A 22,230-nucleotide genomic window follows, 5' to 3' on the forward strand; every position below is an offset into this window, starting at 1 on the left:
AGTAAAAGAGCAGCCGGAGGCTTATGGTGTATCCTTGTAGTGTCTGCCTTTCTGGAAGGAGATCTGGGTGACCATGTCCTGTACTTTCTTTCTTTCTTTCTTTTTTTTTTTTTGAGACAGAGTCTCGCTCTGTCACCCAGGGTAGAGTGCAGTGACATCATCATAGCTCACCTGCAACCTCAAACTCTTAGGCAAGCGATCCTCCTGCTTCAGCCTCCTGAGTCGCTGGGACTATAGGCACGTGCCACCACACTGGCTGATTTTTCTATTTTTTGTAGAAACTGGGTCTCACTCTTGCTCAGGCTGGTCTAAAACCCCTGACTTCAAGGGATCCTCCTGCCTCGGCCTCCCAGAGAGCTAGGGTTACAGGCGCGAGCCCGCTCGCCCGGCCCCATGTCCTGTGCTTTCAAAGACCACTGCAGGGTTGAGGGGCAGACACAGGGAGACGCCAAGACACCTTTGACCTAGACACCAACCCAGACTTCACCCGTTTAGCAAATAGGAACAGGCACTCACTTGGCCACTGCTGGCACTGCCCAAAGACAGAAAAACATTCAACCCAGAGTAATAGATTCTGTTTCTCCGTGACTATAATAAATAACTTGTCCAAGTGTCTTTCCCTGCTTTTCTCCTTCAGAGAAGCCTAATAGCCTGTCTCGTCATAGGTTTCATTGTTTTTGCTGAATAATAGGATCTAACTGGGGGACATCTGAGAGACCCCGTGGTCCAGTGGTTTCCAAGCTGGTTTTAGCTGGGAACCCTCACCTGTAAGGGACGTCTCCCTGGGGACTCCGTGTGTACAGAGAAGAGCCAGGCAGCCCCTTCCAGCCTCATCCCACGCTTAGCAGTCGCTGAGAGAGCAAGTTGGGAAACCACGGCTCTAGTCTAGCCTCTGCATTTTGCAGGCGAGACAGTTACTGAGGAGGCTGGGCGACCCGGGAGACTGCCAGTGACTTTGCACAGCCTGGACTGGGGCGGTGCCCACACGTCCTGAGCTTCTGCCAAAGGAACTCTTTCTGATATGTGGGTTTATCTACACGAAAGTTATACAATAATCGCTAACATCGTTGAAAACTTATAGTGTGCCGGGTAGTGTGCTTTATGTGGATTATTTTATTTAATCCTCAGAGAATAACCTCTCAAGGTAGGTATTTTTATTATCCCCATTTTAGAGATCAGGAAACAGGAACAAAGGGGTCAGTCCCTCTCCCGAGGCCACACATCCACGGAGGGGCAGGTGTGGGATTTGAATGCAAGTGATCTTACTCTATGCTAAATTAAACTTGTGTCCCATTCATATTTAACAATTCTCCTTTATTAAAAAGGATAAAATAAAATCGGGGTGGGATCATAAAATTGCAGTTTTTTATTTGTTGCTGATGTAGACTAATGTGCAAAGAAGCCCCATTTCTATACTCTAATTTCAAAACAATTATTGTATCTGATTTTTGGGTTCATATACGCTTCATAGGAGCAGTTATCAGATCCATGGTTGAGTGGCCAATGGGCATCTTTCTTAACACTTGCTGCTGTTTTCAAATGCTAAGAATGGCCCGGAACATTTTCCATTTGGAGACAAGGCTGTTGGACCCATGTAGGCGCACAGTGCTAACATTTCCTCTGTAGGCAGGGGAAGGAATTGGCCCCCCGATGCCATGTTTGGAGAACAGGCCTTACCATCTTGCAGAGTTAGAGCGGCAGGGGCCAAGGCGTGGGCATTTGTGTTCTTCAAGTCTGGTTTGGCCAGGCAGCCAGCAGGAGCTGGCTCTTCCCATATACAAAGAAATGGCCACTTTTTGAGATTACTCAAACGTAAGTCAGATGACAAATCACTGGGGTAACTGCTAGTGACACTTCTCAGGAGCCAGTGGTGTAATTTGTTTCGGGTGGTTATTGGCTCCTTGGCTCGGAGTCTTTTGATCTAACTGAAGTGAACGTGGAACAGGACCACGATTTAGCAACTGTCTCATGTGTCTGAAAGAGTCTAAATAGATGTAGCAAGAACTGTGTGTAATGATTGGAGATTTAGACCTGGGGATTCGCCTTGCTTTCTCTCCTTTCTTCAAGAAAAAGACATGGTCCTAATATTTGATTCTTTTTAAATTTTAAAATGTCTTTTCAACTTATTCCCTCTCATGGGGTGGCTATTGCCATAAAAAATTTTTTTTTAAAATGAAGGAAAATAAAAACCATAATATGTCTCAGTGGTTGGCATGAAAATACATGATGGATTTTGATTTTTTGGTGGAAGGATTGTGTAGGTTGGTTAGTCCATGTATTGGCCGTGAACTTGTTTCCATCAAGCAAGTCAGACTGGGCGGGAAGGTGGCTCTGGGAGCAGGGGGCTCCTTGAGGGTGTGGAAGGTGCCAGCAAACTGTAGTGCTGCGTTCTATCTACCCAGTAGTACCGGTGTCAGGGTGTTGTGAATTCCGTGGATATGAAGCACATCTGGGTTCTTCTTTCCCAGAGTGCATGACCTAGCACAATATAGCAGTGTTTTAAAACATTGTTTCCATGTATTTTGGGGAGTCCAAGAGTAGCATACCCTTCTTGTTTTCGCTGAGCTGTGCTGGGTTTTCTAAATGAGGACTCTGTTGGGGTGAGTTTAATGCAAGGCTGGGAAACACTTCGGGCTGGAAATGCCATCTGGGAGCCTATTTGTAGGCCTGCCACGGTGGCCTTTGCTGATTATATGCCTTAATGAAGTGATTTTGGTTTTTATACTAACTCATGGGTGATTGGATTTTTAGAAAACTCACATAGGACTATAGACTTTTTTTTTTTTTCTTTTTTAAGAGACAGACTCTTGTACTCCAGATACCCAGGCTGGAGTGCAGTGGCACTATCGTAGCTCACTGTAGCCTTGAATGCCTAGGCTCAAGCACTCCTCCTGCCTCAGCCTCTAGAGCAGCTAGGCCAATTTTATTCATTTATTTATTTTTTTGTGGGGACAGGGTCTCACTGTGTTGCCCAGGCTGGTGTCGAATGTCTGGCCTCGTCTTCCCAAAAAGCTGGGATTACAGGCGTGAGCCCCCATGCCCAGCCAGATTATAGATTTGTAAAGCTGGTCGGCACTTTAGCCACCATCCAGTCTAACTTCCTCAATGTCAGATGAAGATATTAAACTTCTTGTGTCTTAGAAAAATGCTGCAGGAGAATGCAGGGACAGGGCAGTGCTGTGATCAGGGGCAGCCATTTCTTCCTTCCCTGTGCTTTTATTCTGAGCTTTGATGGTAGCTGTTTTACCAACTCGGTAATCATAGTCACAGATAATATTCAGCTGATCCTAGTTTTACAGTTTAATGAGTAGCCTCACATTTTCTCAGATTATTGGTTTCCTTTAATATTTTAGCAGAAGCTCGTGGTTGACTGTGAAGATTAGCCTCATTCCTGCAGCAAACACTTAGTGAGGCTGTACCTTGTACACGCCAGGCACTGAGCTGGGCACCAGGGGAACACAGGCGGTAAACGTGTGAGTCCAACTCAAAGAGCTTTCTAGTAAAAGAAGTAGACACATAAACTGACACTGAAAGACAGAACACAGTATCACTGAAACACTGAAGGGGGGCCCGAACTCAGTGTGTCGGGGTCCCCGAGACCACCCTCAGGTTCAGTGATTCACTAGAAGGACACACAGCATCAGAAACACTATGATACTCACAGTCATAGCTTATTATTCTGAAAAGATCCAGATTCAAATCAGCAAAGGCAAAAGACACACAGGATAGAATCCAGGAGAGACCAGGCACAAGCTGCCAAGTGTCATCGCCCCGTCGAATAATATGGACGGTGCTTGATTCTTCCACGGATGATGTGCGACCACCCAGCCGGGCCATTACCAGCCAAGAAGCTCACCTGAGCCTCGGTGTCCTGGGTTTTTACTGGGGGTTGGTCATGTGGGCCTGGAATGCCCATGTGCGTGGCCTGACTTGCTCAGTCTTCCACCTCTCCAGAGGTCAAACAGATAAAGCAAGAGCCAACGCCCCTCAACCTTAAATCAGATTGTTAGCATAGACCATGTGGCACGGCCCAGGGACCCAGGTATACAGTGACGCTCTTGTCAGGCAGATTGGCCCAATGGCTTAGGGCTTATCTCCCAAGAACCAGTCCAGGGCCAGTGCTTTCTTTGGCTTGTGCAGGGTTTGAACATCCCGAGCCCACTGAGTTTACCCTTTCCTGCACACCAGGCAAGAATTAGCACAGTTGGTAAAGGGAGAGGAAATGAAGTTAGGGAAGGCTTCCCGAAGGAGGTGTCACCGGAGCTGACCATTACTGCACCCCGTGTTGTCTTCTTTTGCCGCTCTATGGTTCTTGAACTTGATCTTGCATTTTCAGTGTTCTCAACTGTTAGATGAAAATCTAAAGGATGAATACTTTGAGGAAATCATGGAAGAATATGAAGATATTAGACAGGACCATTATGAATCCCTCAAGGTAAGTGACAGAAACAAATCTTTGCTTGAAATGATCCCACAGTTTTTAATGTGACTTTTTTTTTTTTTTAACTGTTTTGAGGAAAGTAAAGGCTTAGTATCCTTTTAGAGAAGTTCTGTCTTCTAGCTCAAATCAGAATTCTTCATTGTCTAAGTTCCCAAATAATGTTTGGTTGCATTAAAATGAATTATATTGATTTAGCAAACATTTATTGGCTACCCGGTCGCTGTCGGGTACTGTGCTAGGTTCCCAGCGTTGTGGGAATGAATAAGACATGAGCTCCCACCCGGCAGGGAAGCAGGAGCCGAAACAGTTCTGATGTGACTCCCACGGATCCTGCTGTGCGGGAAATAATGGGAGAAAACGGAGACATGAGACGGGCCAGTGTTCGCCTCTCCCTGACTGCCCGGCACTGACTGCAGAATGATGTTTCGGGAACTGGCCCTTCTAGATAAGCTTCAGGGAATCCGTGGAGAACAGGCATAATTACTCTTCAGAAGGCATTGGGATATTTCTTTCTGGTTATCTGCCTTCTGGGCTTCTGGCGGAGCGGTGGGTGGGGGGAGTGGCATTTGGGGGGTCGCTCTGCAAGTAAAATGAGATAAACAGTTAGTTCCACCTTCTGCTGCTCAGGGTGGTCCACGGCACGCAGTTAACCCCCTGCCTCGGGGGTTCTGAAAGTACAGGCCGGAGATCTCTCCTGCATCTCAGGTTCAGGCTGCAGAATCAGCCTTATGTTTACATATCAATACTTAATTCATGGCCGGGAGTGGTGGCTCACGCCTGTAATCCTAGCACTCTGGGAGGCCGAGGTGGGAGGATAACTCGAGGTCAGGAGTTCGAGACCAGCCTGAGCAAGAGCGAGATCCCGTCTTTGCTAAAAATAGAAAGAAATTATATGGACAACTAAAAATATACATAGAAAAAATTAGCCGGGCATGGTGGCGCATGCCTGTAGTCCCAGCTACTCGGGAGGCTGAGGCAGGAGGATCGCTTGAGCCCAGAAGTTTGAGGTTGCTGTGAGCTAGGCTGATGCCACAGCAGTCTAGCCTGGGCAACAAAGCAAGACTCTGTCTCAAAAAAAAAAAAAAAAAAAAAAGAGAAAAGAGTTAATTCACAATGCTCGTGAATCTTTACTATCTATTATTCTGGTGCTAATGTGAAAACTGGATAGAAAAGAAAGAACTTTTTAGGGTAAAGGATTTTCATGAATAAAAGCATCTGCAAAGCTTACATACTAGCTTTCTTGGACATGTTTTCATAGCAGCAGCGGAAAAGCTAAGAGTCTTGAACTAAATAATTTTTCTTCGTTCTTTAACAGGAGAGGAGATACGTACCCCTCAGTCAAGCCAGAAAAAACGGTTTCCATATCGATTGGCTGTCTGAGCCTCAGCCAGGTGCGTTGGGGTGTCAGCGAGGGGAAGACCGACCGTGATAGCTGACATGTGCTGAGATGTTTCCATTTATTTGGCTGCAAAGTCAACCCAGCAGCTAGTGACTCTCAGTCGTGTCTAGGGACGATGAGTGACCCCGATGATTACAGACAGGAAATAGGTGCCGTTTACGGAGCCTGTCGCATGCCAGGCAGTGTCCTGAGGTGGCCCCGCAGCAGCTTGCTGAGTCGTTTAGGCAGCTCCAGGACGAACCCGGGAATTATGCCCATTGTCACTTGAGGAGACAGTTTCGGGTGATAGCTTGGAAGGTTCCTGGGATTCTCTGATCTGACTTCCCAACCCACGCTCCTCCCTCCTTGCTGTGCCTCAGTGGCGTTGTCACCTGCGGTGGGCCGGGTCTCGGGCGGGCCTGAGATCGGAAGTGACTTCGCCTCTCACACGTCTCAGGCTGCAGCAAAGCCAGACCCCCGTGTCTTGTTCTGTCTCCTGTTCTCTCTCTGGATGATTCCTCCTCTTTTTATTTTTTTTATTTGATTTCTTCCCTCTTAAAATTTCTAGCCGCCCTTCTTGTCTCACGCAGGCATCCACGAGGGAACAGAATGTGTAAGGTGTTTTGACAGGCTCAGAGAGGCATGAGGCACAAATGCAAAACCCAAGACAGAGCAGGGGTTGTATTAATGGAATCCAGATTTCCAAGGTAATATCTCAAATCAGCTGTCATTGCTCACGACATCCGTGTCCTACACATGCTCGGCAGAGCTGAGAGGACTGAATTGGAAACGCAGGTGTGCTTGGTTCTGGTTTCGTTCCTGCTGAGTCCGGTGCAGTTAGGTAGAAAGAGTGCCACGCTGGGAGGCGGGAGGCCGGAGTTCTTGTCCCCATGTGGCTCCCAGCTCTGACTCACTAAGTGACCTTGAGCCGCTAACTTCCACGTTTGACAGTTTCTAATGCAAATGTTGTGAGGGTAAAATAAAATATTATATGAAAAGCTTTGAAAAAATATAAATCACTCTCTAGTCCAAGCTATGATTATTTTTTCTGTATCTTTCATAGTGAAATTAGGATAATAACACAAAGGCAAGTCTGTTGCGACAAGTCAAACATCCAAAATATATTTTGCTGGAAGTAGTGCTCGGGAGACCACAGTACCTGGCAGCAGTGGGGACACTTCTGCGTGGCCACTTTGATTCCCCAGCTCAGGGCTACCGCGTGGCTCTGACCTGCGACCCGAGGGGCGGGGGGCCCTGCGGTGCAGCCCTCTGAAATGTGTTTGAAGACAGCCCGCCTTAGGGTGGTTGTGGGAAGTCGATACAGGGAGAAAGGAGGGTGTTTGTTAAACCTCCCGCATCTCTTAAACTCTGGGCGACAAGCTGGTCAGGAGAGTGTGCCTGAGTGGTCCTGCAGCAGCGCGTTGTCCCTGCCTTCCCAGGCGAGGGGACACTTCAATCAGGAACACATCCAGTTTCTGTTTAGTTTCTCTGCTAAGAGGCCTGCACAGACTTTTTACTTTTTTTTACCAAAGAAATCAACATAGCAGGATATTTACAAAGAAAGGATTGTCCTGTGTAGTCACAAGATGACAAGGAACAAGTGGGAACGAGTTATTATGAACAAGTATGGAAAGGTGGAGGTTTCCAGGCAGAATTAAGAAGCTGCTCATACTTTTCCTATATTCTCATCTTTCATTTTTACTGCCCAATGAGAGAAAAATACTCTCGAGACTTCTTTGTTCTCCCAGGGCACCTACAATTTGTAGAACAGGAAGTTCTCTGATCCCCAGTTACAGATTGGGAAGTGGGGGGGTGGGAGCTGGCAGCGTGGAGGGCACCTCGGACTCGGGCCTGACCTTGCCACAGCAGGCCGGGGTCCGAGGTCCCCCGATAGGCTGGTGGGGGGCAGGGAGGGGGGTTGGTGGCTGTTGCTGCTCTCAGTGTCCCCAAAAGCCTGGCAGCACCATCTGTCTCTGAAATTTCCACCATTGTTTAAATTACATGTTTTAGACTCACAGGAACAATATATTAAACATCCACCAGCTTAAGAAACAATCTACCACCCGTTTTTAAAACAGCAAAACAGTGCGTGTGTAGTGGAAATCCCGTGTTTGTCCCCTCATCCCTGCAGAAATAACCACCGTCCTGAATTGGGGACGTCATCCCCACGCGTGTCCCTATACTTCGTGCGCAGGTATCAGTAGGCAGGATGGATGACTGCTTCGTATTGTAGAACTTTCCCTAAGTGGCTAACCCTCCGTGTCTTTCTGCAGTGTTCTCTATGTTAGTATTGTCTTCATCTGTACAAGTGAAGATTAACCCAAGTCTTTCTTTCCTCCCTGGGCCGGGGGTGGGGAAGGTAGGAGTGAGGGGAGCGTTTCCAAGGGCGGTGTAGTCAGTCGGCATGGGAAGAATAGTTTTATTTAAGATTCAGCGCAGAGTTACTCCTTCTCCGCGACAATTTCAGGCTCCCCTCTTTGCAAAACAACTCCCACGGGTGACAGGAGGGAGGCAGGGCGTGGGAGCTGGCGGAGCAGCGAGGAGCTGGCAGGAGGCTACCACCAGGCAGGGCGCCAGCGAGAGGGGCCCAGCCCCAGGTCCGGCGTCCGCGTTGACAGCTGTGCCTCTTTCCTAAAGTGAAGCCCACGTTCATCGGAAGCCAGGTCTTGCAGGACTACGACCTGCAGAAGCTGGTGGGCTACATCGACTGGAAGCCGTTCTTTGACGTCTGGCAGCTCCGGGGCAAGTACCCGAATCGAGGCTTTCCCAAGATATTTAACGACAAAACAGTAGGTCAGTTCAGTACGTCCTTTTTTTCCTGCCTCTCATATCCAAGATGTCATATTGTGACTTTGAAGACAAGGATAGGTGACGAGCCGCGGATTCGGATTGTGCAGAACATAGCTGGTTTCACATTGTTTACTTGCTCCACTTTTTAATGGTTTTTAAACTGCTAGTTCAGTCCCTATTAGATTGACTAAATTTGGTATTTCATGTTTTTAAGTAAATGTTTACTGACATTCGTTACATCCTGGACTCTATGCTGGGCACGAGGATAAACAAAAGACGACAGTATAATCCCTGCCGTCTAGTGCCTGACCAGCTGGCACAGAGACAGTAATGGGAACTTGCCAGGCTCCTGTGGCCACAAGAGGACGAGATAGAGCTCAGTTTGGGAGGTCAGGGAAGGCTTCCTGGAGGAGGTGGTGTTTGAACCGCTTTCTGGAGATGAAGTGGGAGTTACTGAGGCTCACACTGAGGACACGAGGCGGCACTGAAAAAGGCAAGAGATGGAGTGTGAGAAGGCACAGACAGGCGTGCCTGTCGGGGAACTGCAAGGAGTCCATTGTGCCTGGAACATTGGGGCGGGGCGGAGGACTTGGGGCGATAAACCAGAGAAGTAGATGAGCCAATAAATTGCTCCCCCCACTTCTCCCTTAGCCTGTCTCCCAAGACCTATCTCCCGAGACGTGGGATCAAAATGTGAGGCCGTTCAAAGGATCAGGTGACGGCCAGGTCAGAGCGAGATGTAGGGGTGGACTCGCAGAAGCACAGGATTGGGCCGAGCAGCTGGCCCCTGGCCAATGAGCCGGAGCATGTCCTGGGGCTGCGTGTCAGGGTGCCAAGAATCAGAAGCCAGGAACGGGGCAGTGGGCGAGGGGCTTCTCATGGCACTGCCCCTGAGCCATCGCAGGAGGGGCTTGAGGGGCTGTCAGACAGGCTGCTCACTGTGGCGGGGCAGCCCAGTGTCACCGACACGGAAACTAAGAGGGGTGTCCCATGAGCCCGGCTCCCGCTGTGCGGGTCGAGGTGCAGCGCTGAAGCCGCTTACGAGGATTTGGGGCCAACTTCGCTCCTCCCCCCGTCGCGTCCCCAGGGGCCACTGTGAAGTCAGTGGAGGTGTCTGTGCATGAGGAGCGTCACTGAGCAAGGAATCTGGCCTGCTTTTTCTCACCCTCTGTCTGACAGGCTGCTTTGGGAGCCACAGCCTGGCTCTCTGCCTTTTGTTAAATGGAAAAATTTAAGCGGCTTGAGCTGGGGGAAGCAGCCTGTGGGAGCTGCAGTTAGCAGGAGCCACCAAGCCCTGGCGGCTCCACCGTCCGCTAGGAGAACGACAAGCACCGAGAAGGGATTTGAGGACAGTAGAGAAGGGGGAAGGGGGAGATGTCTGAGGAGGGAGGGTGGTTTTGAAAAGAAGCATTGTTGCTGGTTATTTCTGGCACCTTTAAATGAATTTTTATTATATTTTCCTAATAGGGGAAGAGGCCAAAAAGGTCTACGATGATGCCCAAAATATGCTGAACACACTGATTAGCCAAAAGAAGCTCCAAGCCAGGGGCGTGGTTGGATTCTGGCCAGCGCAGAGCGTCCAAGACGACATTCACCTGTATGCGGAGGGAGCCCTGCCGCAGGCTGCGGAGCCCATAGCCACCTTTTATGGGTTAAGGCAGCAGGTACGGAAGGCGTATTGGCCGCACGCCGAGGGTCTCAGTCTCTCAGGCTTCTTAGCGTCCAAAGCAAGAGAATGTTTACTTGTTCAAAAACATTGGTTAGCATCTACGTATGTATATTATTAAACCAGAATGTTTGGAGGCAGAAGACAGGGGGACACAAACATTGGCAGGATGTGTACCAGGTGCTAGGTGTGGAGTAGGGTGCTCGACAGGCCATCCTGTTTCATTTCCATGCGGCCCTGCTCTCAGGCAGCCTGTGTGTCCATTTTACAGAGGAGAACAGGAAGGCTGGTGGGGATGGCACTGAGCTCCCTGGCGTGGAGGGGAGAGCCCAGCCGCGCGCCCGACAGCTGCTCTTCCACTGCACGGCCCTTGCCACCTTCCCTGTGGCGAAAACAGGCTCTTCTCAGCAGGTTCCCTCTTGTGCCCCCTCCTTTGACAGTGCAAATATCATGTGCATGTCACTTTAGCTGCTGTGAAAATCAAGAATTGGAACCAGAATTCACCAGAGTCATTAACATTTAATAATTTGCAGTAAATTATTCTTTCAGTTTTACTACCATTTTCAGTCATTCAAAAATGATAGTATTGCTTTTAATCACAACTACAATGTAATTCATAATGACTGATCTTTTGACCATAATATCTGAAGGGATTCTTACATTTGGGGCCTTAAACAGTACCATAAAGGATTAAACGAGGACAGGTACATCCTTGCTGTATGCACTCAGGCTCAGTAAATCCTTGCCATGTGCACTCAGGCTCAGTAAATCCTTACCATGTGCGCTCAGGCTCAGTAAATCCTTGCCATGTGCACTCAGGCTCAGTAAATCCTTACCATGTGCGCTCAAGCTCAGTAAATCCTTGCCATATGCACTCAGGCTCAGTAAATCCTTGCCATGTGCACCCAGGCTCAGTAAATCCTTACTGTGTGCACCCAGGCTCAGTAAATCCTTACTATGTGCACTGAGGCTCAGTAAATCCTTACTGTGTGCACTCAGGCTCAGTAAATCCTTGCCATATGCACTCAGGCTCAGTAAATCCTTGCCATGTGCACCCAGGCTCAGTAAATCCTTACTGTGTGCACCCAGGCTCAGTAAATCCTTACTATGTGCACTCAGGCTCAGTAAATCCTTACTGTGTGCACTCAGGCTCAGTAAATCCTTGCCGTGTGCACTCAGCTTAGTAAATCCTTGCCATGTACACTCAGGCTCAGACACCACAGAATACAAGGCAGTGGGGTTTTAATGTTAAGTTCTAGGCCCTCCTCACTAGAGAATTGGGGACTATTCTTTTTCAGCTGTAACTATGGTCAAAAACCTCTGTTCTGGCCTAGTCTTTCATTTTTCAAGTCCTGGGTCCTCCTCTGATCGTTTTTCACTCCAGTACTCTCCATGCCCGGGCAGTCTGTGACATATTCTATAAGGGCATTGAATATAATGGATTCTCAGAGTTCACCTTTTTAATGATCTCCGGAAAGGGGAACTGGGCGATGTACATTTATTACCTACCCAGATAGATATTTCTAAGGAGTTGCTTTCCTCCAGTACACGCTGGAAAATTCTGGCAGCAGTGCCTTAGTACCTTGGCAGCCTTCCGTGGTGAGTAGGTTCTGATCGCTGTCTCTTGTAAGATACCACGGGGCCCTGTGACCTGGCTGTCCCGTGGGGCAGGGAAGCTTTGTGTCCCCGCTCTGGCTTTTGTTCGCAAAGCGCAGTTGGCAGGCAGAGTGCACCTGGAAGACGGCTCCCCACGCACGGCTGTCGCTGAGCTGTGTGGCGTTTCTGTGTGCCTTATGGAACACCTCCTTGCCCCACGTGCATTAGGCTGTGCTTCCACGGCTGGCAGGCAGCTCTGGGGCTTCCGGGTTGGGCACTGCTTGATGGACTGGTCAGGCCTAGGCGGCACCGCGTATACGGGAGCATCCGCTGGGCACCAGCCCGTTGCTCTGCCGCCGTCTGACTTCGAGCCGGCTGATCCCGCTCCTGGTGCCGCAGCCTCAGATTTGTCATCTGTGTCCAGGCGCTAACGGCGTCACCCAGGCCACAAGCTTGCTGAGGGTTAACGTGCTCACTCGTATGGAGCACCAAGAACAGGTACCGAGGGAGCGCCCAGTAAGTGTTAGTGGCAGGCTCTTTCCCTTGGCAGAAAATATCTACTGATCGTTTAATACATCCAAGACCTTATTTGTCAGCTCGGTAGCGGGGACGAGTCAGTCATCAGCTGAGAGTGACAGATGGGCGAGGATAGGCCGCTGGGCCATGGAGAGAGCCAGGGGCAGCCTGTCGAGTTCTTGGTTCGGCCCTGGCCAGCCCTGGTGTCCTTAGCTGTGTCCCATTGACAGTGGCAGCAGCACGTGGCCCACGCGTTACCCCAGCGGTTGTCTGGGCTGCTCCTCTGACGCACAGTGGGGGCTTATGCGCCTGCAGGACCCTGTTTTGAACACAGTGCTTGGCTCAATGGAACATACTCTCGGGGAGAAACTTTTTTTTTTTAATAGGTGACTATTTACGGTTGCAGTTCCTGGCACACCGCCTATCCACCCGGTAAACATGTGGTCCGTCTGGGAACGAGCACAGTAACACGTGCGTTACGTCATGTCATGTATCTTCTAAAATCCCGTTTCACTGGCTTATTCAGTATGTATCGGATGCTCACTGTGTGTCAGGCACGATTCCACGTGCTGGGGCTGCAGCAGCGGATAAAACAGGCAGACATCCCCGGGCTGTGACGCTCGCATTCATCCGAGAATAGGGGACTGCTTTCCTGGCGTGCCGGGCCGCGCTGACAGCCCCCGTGCCCGCTGCTTGGTTTCCAGGCCGAGAAGGACTCCGCCAGCTCGGAGCCCTACCACTGCCTCTCGGACTTCATCGCGCCCCTGCACTCCGGCGTCCGCGACTACCTGGGCCTGTTTGCCGTCGCCTGCTTTGGGGTGGAAGAGCTGAGCAAGGCCTACGAGGACGACAGTGACGACTACAGCAGCATCATGGTCAAGGCGCTGGGGGACCGGCTGGCGGAGGTGAGCCCCCGGGGTGTCCTCTGGCTGAGGACGGAGTCCAGGCTGGGGGACGGGTCCCGTGGCGGGTGCCCGAACACTGATCAGCATTAGAACCACTATCTCTCTCTTTTTCTTCCATGAGTCGGACTTCAGCATTACACGAATTTTTACATCACATATCCCCATATTAACTCTCATTATCATCTTTTGGGCAAATAAATCCTTTCAGTGATGCCCCTGTGGGCTGTTGCCTTTAGAACCTTAACGTCTCTGCCTGGTCTCTTGTTTCTCTTTGCTTTTTATCGTGTGACATTTCCCTAAAGACCCTGAAAAATTAAAAACAGATTTTCATTTCAGAACCCCTCCTCCTTCTAATGTTGGAATCTTCTATAAATCCTTTTTTTTTCTTTAAATTTTTTTTTTATTTCAGCATATTATGGGGGTACAAAAGTTTAGGTTATGTATATTGCCCTTGCCCCCGCCCCCCGAATCAGAGCTTCAAGCGTGTCCATCCCCTAGACGGTGCACACGCACTCACTATGTGTGTATACCCCTACCCCCCGCCATCTCTGCCTGACACCCGATTAATGTTATTCCTAAAGATTCTTGACCCTTCTCTGCACGGAATGTGAGAGTCTCACCGCGGGGAGTTCCTTTCCTGCGGTGAACAGTGGAGGGACCGGCGCTGTGTGGTCCCAGCTGCTCCTTCTGGCCAGTGTTAGCTCTGGCTCGACCTTCAGGGAAATGTCTAAGTTAAAAGGTCTAGAATCCTCGGGTCACTAAACAGGATCCCTCAGAGCCCAGGTTGGCCAAACTTGAGCAGCAAAGCAGCTAACGTACAAGCAGATGGAGAATCCGGCCTGTCCCCGCTAGCCAGGTTGTCCCTGCTGTGGTCCCGACGGGCGGGGCTGCTCTGGACGCTTCCATGCAGGGGGGAGGCCGCACCGAAGCCGTGGGCCTAAGCTCCCGGCGCTCTGGGTTCCAGGCCTTCGCGGAGGAGCTCCACGAGAGGGTGCGCCGCGAGCTGTGGGCCTACTGCGGCGACGAGCGGCTGGACGTGGCCGACCTGCGCCGGCTGCGGTACGAGGGCATCCGGCCGGCGCCCGGCTACCCCAGCCAGCCCGACCACACGGAGAAGCTCACCATGTGGAAGCTGGCGGGCATCGAGCAGGCCACAGGTACCGCCGGGGACAGGGGCTCCTGTCTCTGCTTATTTAATAGATGCGCCTTTATCGACGCAGTGACACACATGGCTAAACATCTTCTGTAATGGAAGGGCTTGAAATGACATCCCTGATCTCACCCGGTCACCGTCGTAGCTATTCTGATATTTCACTTCGATCTTACCGAATAGTTTTCCTACGTCACTGTTTTTAGATTTATCAATTTAAATTGTTTCCTCTGGACCTGTAGCAAATGGGAATTTAGCTTACTTAATACCGTCCCGTGCCTCTCCTGGCCCGCTTTCCTGTTACTGGTGTGGTCGTGTCTTTAATCCCTCCCTTAGTGACTGGCCTCGGTCCCATCGGTGACAGTAGCCGCCTCACGCTCTTGTCCCATTGCCTGTCCGTAACGTCTCTGGACACCAGGGCACCCAGCCTTCCCTTCCGCCCTTTTCTCTCTTTACTTTCATACTGTTATGAACATCTGTGCTCTTCCGTCATCATCATTCTCTCGAGCATTTGGTGTGTGGCTTGATTCTAACAGTTGCAAACGAGACGCTGGCATGTACCCTTCTATGATGACAGTCAAGAGGTCTGGGTTCGCGTCCACGTTTCCTCCATGAGCTAGCGGGGCAACCTTTAGCAGAGCACTCAGCCTTCATGCTGCTGTTTCCTCGTGCATGAAATGAGTGGCTTAGAACGGATAGCCTTGACGGTCCCTTTGAGTTCTTCAAATCCCAAGAAAGATCATCTCCTCTTCCTCAGTACTGCTGTGGACTCGTTCTTCCCTGGAGCCAGCTGTCGGTTGTCCCTAGTGTCAGTGGCCCCACAGGGCCTGTGAGGGCCTGTCCAGCTGGTGTCCTATCTCCAGGGTCAGAGCTCCTGCCCGAGCAGGCCCGGGCTTAGGAGCAAATGGGGACCTCTGTGACCGACCTTGGTTGGCGAAGGGTAGGAGTGCAGAGAGCCTTTTCCAGGCCTGTCCCCCTGGGTTAGAAGAGATCCGAGTGTCCTGTTTATTTTTCCGTGTGATGGGAATTTGCTAGACTTACTTGGTCACAGCGATGTCACGTGTCTACCTAGAAGGCAGGAGTTCAGTTGCATGCAGTGATTCAGCAAGAGCTGGGCGAGGGCCTGCCTGCTGCGGGCCCTGCGCTTCGCCCTGAGCGAGCCTCGCCCGCGCTGCTCCCTGCAGGCATCAGGCTAACCGAGTCCCTGGCCATGGCGCCCGCGTCCGCAGTCTCAGGCCTCTACTTCTCCAATTTGAAGTCCAAGTATTTCGCCGTGGGGAAGATTTCCAAGGATCAGGTAAGTTAGCTGTTTCACTGTCTGTGGCTTCCCTAGGTACCTGTCCTGTCTTCAATGGAATTCTAGAACCTGTCATATTGTAAATGTGAACGAGAATAAAATGAGGGGGAAAAGATGAAGAAATTTATCCCTGTTAATGTCTTAATTTGATTTCAACCCATTACCCCTATTCTAACTCCCACCCTGCACTCAAACCTCTTCGTGTCTCCCTCTCTCTCTCTCTCTCCCCCTCCCTCCCTCTCTCCTCTCTCTCTCTCTCTCTCTCTCTCCCCTCTCTCTGTCTCTCTCTCGCTGAGCTTCTGGGCATCAGATATTTACTACATGTTGTTTTTCTGCCCAGAGAATAGGGCAACTCGGTAGACATAAATATCTATCTCCATTTAACTCAGTAGATTGCTGTTAAGACAAGAAATGGAAGGTACTTAATGTTTCTTGGCAAATCGTGTGGAAATTTCCAGTTCAGAAAGTCTTATCACTCTGGCTTAATAAGATGCTTCTAATCTTTTGCAGATTGAGGATTACGCTTCGAGGAAGAACATGTCTGTGGCTGAGGTTGAGAAATGGCTTGGACCCATTTTGGGATATGATACAGACTAACATTTTTTTTTTGCCTTTTCTATACTCGGTGATCTCCAAGGAAGTATAATGCAGAGTGCCTTAAAAATAACAACAAAACCCCCACGTGTGCCTGGCTGACCCTGCCCTGCTTCTGGTTTTGGAAGACTGTTTGGTGGAACCCTGTAGGGGGGAGGGTCTTCCTACAGTGCCTGGAAAACAAGTGTTGTTTTTCAAGAATCTTGAAGGAGTGGCCAGGAGCAGCGCTCTCCTGGGATCCCTGGACCGTCTGGGGTGGGGACAGGCTGAAGATAGAGGTCTTTTGCATTTCAAAGCAAATCCACTTGCTTTTTTCCATTTTTACCTTAAATCTAGGAGGCCACACAGTCCCCCCCACCAGTTTTTTTGTTTGTTTGTTTTTGTTTTTCTGTTACGAAAAAGGCCTAAAACTCAGTTGAATAGAGAAATGTGACCCTGTGGCAAAATGATGCCGGGAGAAATGGGGCATTTTAGTGTAAATGGTTGCAACAGTGGACTCGGACAGGGAGGAAGGTACAGCTCTGCGCTCTCTGCGGAAGACCTCGTTTTCTAAACGCTCCAAGAAATGGTTGCAGAATTCCCTCTGGCAAAAGGCGTGCGCTCCCTGCTGCTTGTCAGAAATACTCGAGCTGTTCGCCCCAGCGTGGTCAAGTGTAGTCCTGCTCCCCAAGCACTTCTGTCCTCCCGTAATTTCATATTCCCTCGCCCTAAGGGAACAGAAAGATAAAGCTGATGAACATCTTTCAGTTGTTTTCGGGACTGAGCAGGTTCTTGGCTGAGCTGTGGTGTCCTGTGCAGAGTTGGGCAGGTGGACAGCCTCCTGCCACTTATTTCTTGTTTTATTCTCTTTAAGTTCTTGATGTACTCAGTAATGAAGAATGGTGCCACCACCCAAGTAACAAGCCTCAAACTTAGCCCTTGTCATCTTTTTCTTGGATGACTGCAGTTGTCTAAAAAATGGGCACATAGAGGGTCCGTGTGTCCTACTTCAGTTGCGATGGTGGGGGACGTTCTCAGGAGAAGGCTGTGTTGAGGCCTGATGTGGGGTTTGAAGGATGGAGAGGAAGATGGAAGGGAGGAACAGATGAAAAACATCTTTGTTCACAAATAGGAATATTAAACGTTATAAAGGTATCGAATCTCCCTAACTGGATCTACAGATTCAATCTCTTGAGACACAAAGCACTAACTGTAAAAGAAAAGATGATTAAACCAGCTTCATTAAACCTATGGGCTTATGTTAAGCAAATAAGCACTTTAAGTGAAAAGACAAGCCACAACTTGAGAAGTCATTTACAATACAAATAACTGACAAAGGATTAGTAATCACGATATATAGAGAATTCCTATTTTAAGAAAAACTAGAAAAATAGAGATTTGAAAAGGCATTTCGTGGAAGAGAAACATCAAATAAAAAGATGTTCTGCGGCAACGATGGTCAGGGAAATACGAGCTAAGACCATAATAAGATTCTGTTTCACACCCAGAAGGTTTACAGAAGTTGGGTCTGACAGTACCAGGTGTTAAAGAAGATCTGTGCGAACTCATACATGGTTGTGGGTGTAGAAACAGGCACAACTGCTTTAGAAAACAATTCTGTCTTACACACTTGAACGTTTGCAGACCTTAGGATCCAGCTACCGACTCCCACTTGTATGTCCAACGAACTCTTGGTGTGGTCACCAGGAGGTATGTGCGAGAGGATTCACAGTAACATATTCATAATTAATAACTTGAAAAAGTGAAATGCCTGCAGAAGAAGGGATGAATAAATTAGCTATGTTTACGCTAAGGGGTAGGATTCAATAGTGAAAGGGACCGAACTGCAGCTATACTTCACAATAAAAATGAAGCTCAGAAAATATTAAGGAAAAAAAGCAAGTTGCAGGAGACTACATATGGTATCCTATTTTTATTGAGCTCAAAAGCGAAACCAAAGAATATATTGTCTAAGCATACATATGCAATGAAAGTATATTATAAAAGAAAAGGAAAAAGAAGACAGAATGAGAAACCAAAATCTCGCATGGTGGTTACCCATGAAAGGAGGAAACGGAGGGAACGCATGGGTAGATGCAAGTGATGAGGAATTCTTAGGTGTAGTCTTATGTGTGTTTACTATATACTATATTATGCTTTATAACTAATATATTAACATAGTTTTATATGTATTAAATGGGTTGTGCTTAATACCTGTATTGAATATATTGTTAAAAATAAAAGCAGAGTAGAATGATAACCCAAAATCTGGTATGATGATTTTGTACCATAAGGTCTGTAAAGAAAGGAAGAACATTTTAGGCGGAGCAGACAGCAGACAGAAAAACAGGGGGGTGGGAGGATGGTGCATCTGGGCACCTGCTGGCAGCCCCCAGATCCCAGGCGCCTGGGAGTGAGCGGATGGCAGAACCATTCGCTAAGACAGACTCACTGTGGCTGGACTGAATACGGACAATTGGATACTTGACTTTGGAATTTATAAAGAACGTCTGGATTTGGAACTGGGACACTTCATCGTGGAGATGGAAGTCGGGCCGTGGGTGTGGATGGGATCGCCCGTGGGCCAGGTGAAGAGGAGAGGAGGGAGGTGGAACTTGGTACAGGCGGAGCGAGTAGGGAAGGGTAGGGGCCGGTGGGGCAGCGGGCGTGGGTGGAAGGAGGCTGGGAGAGCTTTCAAGGCATGTCCGCAGAACCCAGTGCTGCACAGAGGGGTGGGGATGGGCTTGCAGAGGGCCCTTCTCACAGTGAGCCTCGTAAGAGCAGCTTCAGGGAGTCCTGGGGGCCCCTGGGAGGCTTCAGTAAGCTGAAGATTGAATGGGAGGTGTAGAAGATTTGTGGGTTCTCTTAAAGAAGACCGGAGGTGGGGAAGGTAGGATTGAGAGTGTTTATTTTAGGACAGAAAAAGGCTTTTATGCCAAGGGTAAAGTGACAGTAGAGAGGGTTGCTGATAGCGCAAAAATCTAATTAAAAAATTGTTTTAACCCAACTTCCAGAGAGACCGGACTTCATCTGCCAATCAAAACCACCGTGAACCTGGGAGTCGTCCCTGACCCCTCCTGTCTTAGCTCGGGCTGCTGCAACAAACTATCGCAGACTGGGTGGCTTATGAAGAACAGACATTTATTTCTTACAGTTCTGGAGCCTGGGAGTCCAAGATCGGGGGTACCGGCAGAGTTGGGTTCTGGTGAGGGCGTCTCCGGGTTGCGGGTGGCCGACTTCTCATGTTTTCACATGGCGGGAGGGGAGCAAGCCAGCTCAGGCCTGTTTCTCGTGAGGGCGCTAATCCCACGCGTGAGGGCTCCACCTCCACGACCTACTTACCCCCCTCCGTGTGCCATCCTGCTGGGGATTGGATTTCAGCATACGAATTGGGGAGGGAGAAGGACACACATTCAGACCCTAACACCTCCCTTCTTCTCAAACTTCACATCCAATTGGTTCTCAAGCCCTGGTGATTTTGTCCACTGAATATCTCCGAAGTCCATCTCCTCCACCCCTGCCCTTGTCTAGGTTCTCAGCATTTCTCCTCTGGGCTCTGCAACACAGTCTGCCAGGTTGGCTTCCTGGCCTAGGGTTGTAAGAGTGGGCTCTCTGGTCCTTTGCCCCCCCAGCCTCGACCCTCCTGCTGCCCGAATCGCTCTCTCCCTACGACCTAGCATGTCCAAGCTCCTTAGGGGTGTGCAAAGCCTTCCACGTCCTGAGCCTGCCTCCTAGGCCCCTGAAGCCCTAGACGGCTGCTGTTTCCTGAAATAAGTGTCTGCTCACGGTGTCCCCTCCAGAATAACCCCATCCCAGTTCCACCCAGTGCAGGAAAGCTTCTCGACCCCTCTCTCCCCACTCCACCCCAAGGCTAAGTGAAGCGACCCCTCTTCTTGCCTCTATCACATGGTCTGCTATGTATTATACAACAGAAAGTATATTCTGATTCCATGTGTGTGTTTAAGGAAATGTATGCTAATATGTGCATTAAAAATGTCTAGAAGAGCTGGGCATGGTGGCACACGAGTGTAGTGTGTAGTCCCAGCTACTCAGGAGGCCAAGGAGGGAGGATCGCTTGAGCCCAGGAGTTTGAGGCCAGCCTGGGCAACATAGCGAGACCCCATCTCTTAAAATAAGTTTAGGAAGACACACAAGAAATTCTTAAATAGTTACCTCTGGGAAATGGGAAGAGGCGACCAGAGATGGGGAAACTCATGGTTTGGGTATTTCTCATTCTTTCTGCACTGTTTCAGAATTTTACAGATATATATTATTGTTCTTTAAAACAGATTGCTTGGCAACAAATCTAGCTTGAAATGGTGGCTAGTTTGAGTAATCTCAGTGAATACTTGGGATATAAATCAACTAACCCTAAACTCAGCCAGTCCCATTTCTTAAAACTTGGAATATCTAATTCCATTTACACTCTCCATTCTTCAACTATAATTTTCAAAGATGTTTTTTGCTTTGTCCTTTGCTTTTAAGTATGAGTATGGCCTTTTGGAGACTCACAAAACAAGCAATCTCTGTAATTCTTGCCTAGGAAGAGATCTTGGATAAAATGATTTTTGACAACCTTGAGGTTATGTATTCTATGAAATAGAAAAAACAGAAACCAAACTCATATATGCTATTTACCACAGACAATCTCTTCCTTCCATAATGTAAATACATATGGCAACCTGCTGAGTATGAAGCTTGCAGCAGCTGAGAAAGGAACTTTGAGCTTTTATAAGCCAATTTCTTCTTTTACCCAGAGAAAAGTGACATTTCATTACAAATTATTTGAAAGAATTTCCATACTCACCTACCTTTAATCGTGTGCCATTGTTTACCCCATTTTAGAAAATAAGAGGTATTGATGTGCATGTTTTCAATAAGAATATGTAAAACCCAGTTGTCTTGGTGGATAGTGCTAAATATCATTAATTAAAAATATTTTAATCTGATGCAATAGGTCATTGGGATTTTTTTTAAAAATTCTGCTGAGATGAGCTCATCAAGAAAATTTGAAGGATTCCAGGGAAAAACATCTTAGTGCCAAAGTGCTTGATTATTTTTTAAGTGATGCAGCTCTTTTCATAAAAGATAGCAATTAGCTCGAAGACATATTTCATATTCCGTACGTAAAGCCTGACTTCCAGTCATTGTCAGATTTCTTCCTTACGAAGGCTGAAGGACAGCAAATTCAAGTGACAACTTTGTCATCAGCAGAGCTAAGACTGGTTTCTGGTCTGCAGGATCCCATTTCTCTCCACTGGACCTTCAAATGAATTAAATCTTGAGTAAAGTTGGGTTAAATATCAGTCAGTGGATCTATCACTCCTGCCCTCAAAATAAAAATTAGTTGGTGAGTTACCAATGGAAGGGAGGAAGTGGGACACATCTATGTATGATTTTTAGCCTCTCAGCTTGGCATAGGGATGAGTTTGGGTACAATCCTCTTTTGTAATTAGAAAAACTGTCAATAAACTGAAAATAATTTAGAAACCTAATCATGCTTCACACTCTGTGCATTATTAACTAACAGGACAGATGAGTCAAGGGAAAGACCCTATGAAACTTCTTTGTTTGTTAAAACTGACCGTCAATTGGGAAGAACAGACAGAAAACCAATCTTTATCTGAAGATTAGGGACAAGGAGGCATGGTACCTATTCTGTTTGATAAGGGACTCAAGGAGGAAGAGGATATGCAATAGTTAATGCCAGAACCAAAAATCTAGCAATTCTGCCAAGCACATAGTAGGAACTTAAATATTGGTTGAATGGGTGAAATAATATTAGACGACTAGACCCAAAGCGACCAGCTAGTGGTCTTTAGAGCTTTTCCAGGCAGATTTGGAGGTTTGCTGCCCCGGCCCCAATACAAGGGAACAAACAACAGCACAGAAGCAAATCTGGCCCATCCGTCAGTGGT

At 48.5% G+C, this 22,230-nt stretch overlaps 1 protein-coding gene across 3 annotated transcripts in view; it reads left to right on the forward strand.

The window, feature by feature from the left end:
- The window catches only part of MTR (5-methyltetrahydrofolate-homocysteine methyltransferase), a 93,338-nt gene extending 74,759 nt beyond the window's left edge, over positions 1-18,579 (forward strand). For 2 of the 3 annotated variants that reach the window (XM_045537275.1, XM_045537273.1), the window contains exons 26-33: positions 4,337-4,435; positions 5,757-5,832; positions 8,457-8,612; positions 10,077-10,273; positions 13,092-13,292; positions 14,257-14,449; positions 15,627-15,739; positions 16,250-18,579. In XM_045537275.1, the coding sequence (XP_045393231.1) occupies positions 4,337-4,435; positions 5,757-5,832; positions 8,457-8,612; positions 10,077-10,273; positions 13,092-13,292; positions 14,257-14,449; positions 15,627-15,739; positions 16,250-16,336 (1,122 nt within the window). In that variant the 3' untranslated portion in view covers positions 16,337-18,579. The remainder of the gene's footprint in view (positions 1-4,336; positions 4,436-5,756; positions 5,833-8,456; positions 8,613-10,076; positions 10,274-13,091; positions 13,293-14,256; positions 14,450-15,626; positions 15,740-16,249) is intronic. The other variant, XM_045537274.1, reaches the window with a different exon arrangement.
- Positions 18,580-22,230: the final 3,651 nt, after the last annotated feature.

The sequence above is a fragment of the Lemur catta genome, chromosome 25 (genome assembly GCF_020740605.2).
Source record: "Lemur catta isolate mLemCat1 chromosome 25, mLemCat1.pri, whole genome shotgun sequence".
Lineage (NCBI taxonomy): Eukaryota > Metazoa > Chordata > Mammalia > Primates > Lemuridae > Lemur > Lemur catta.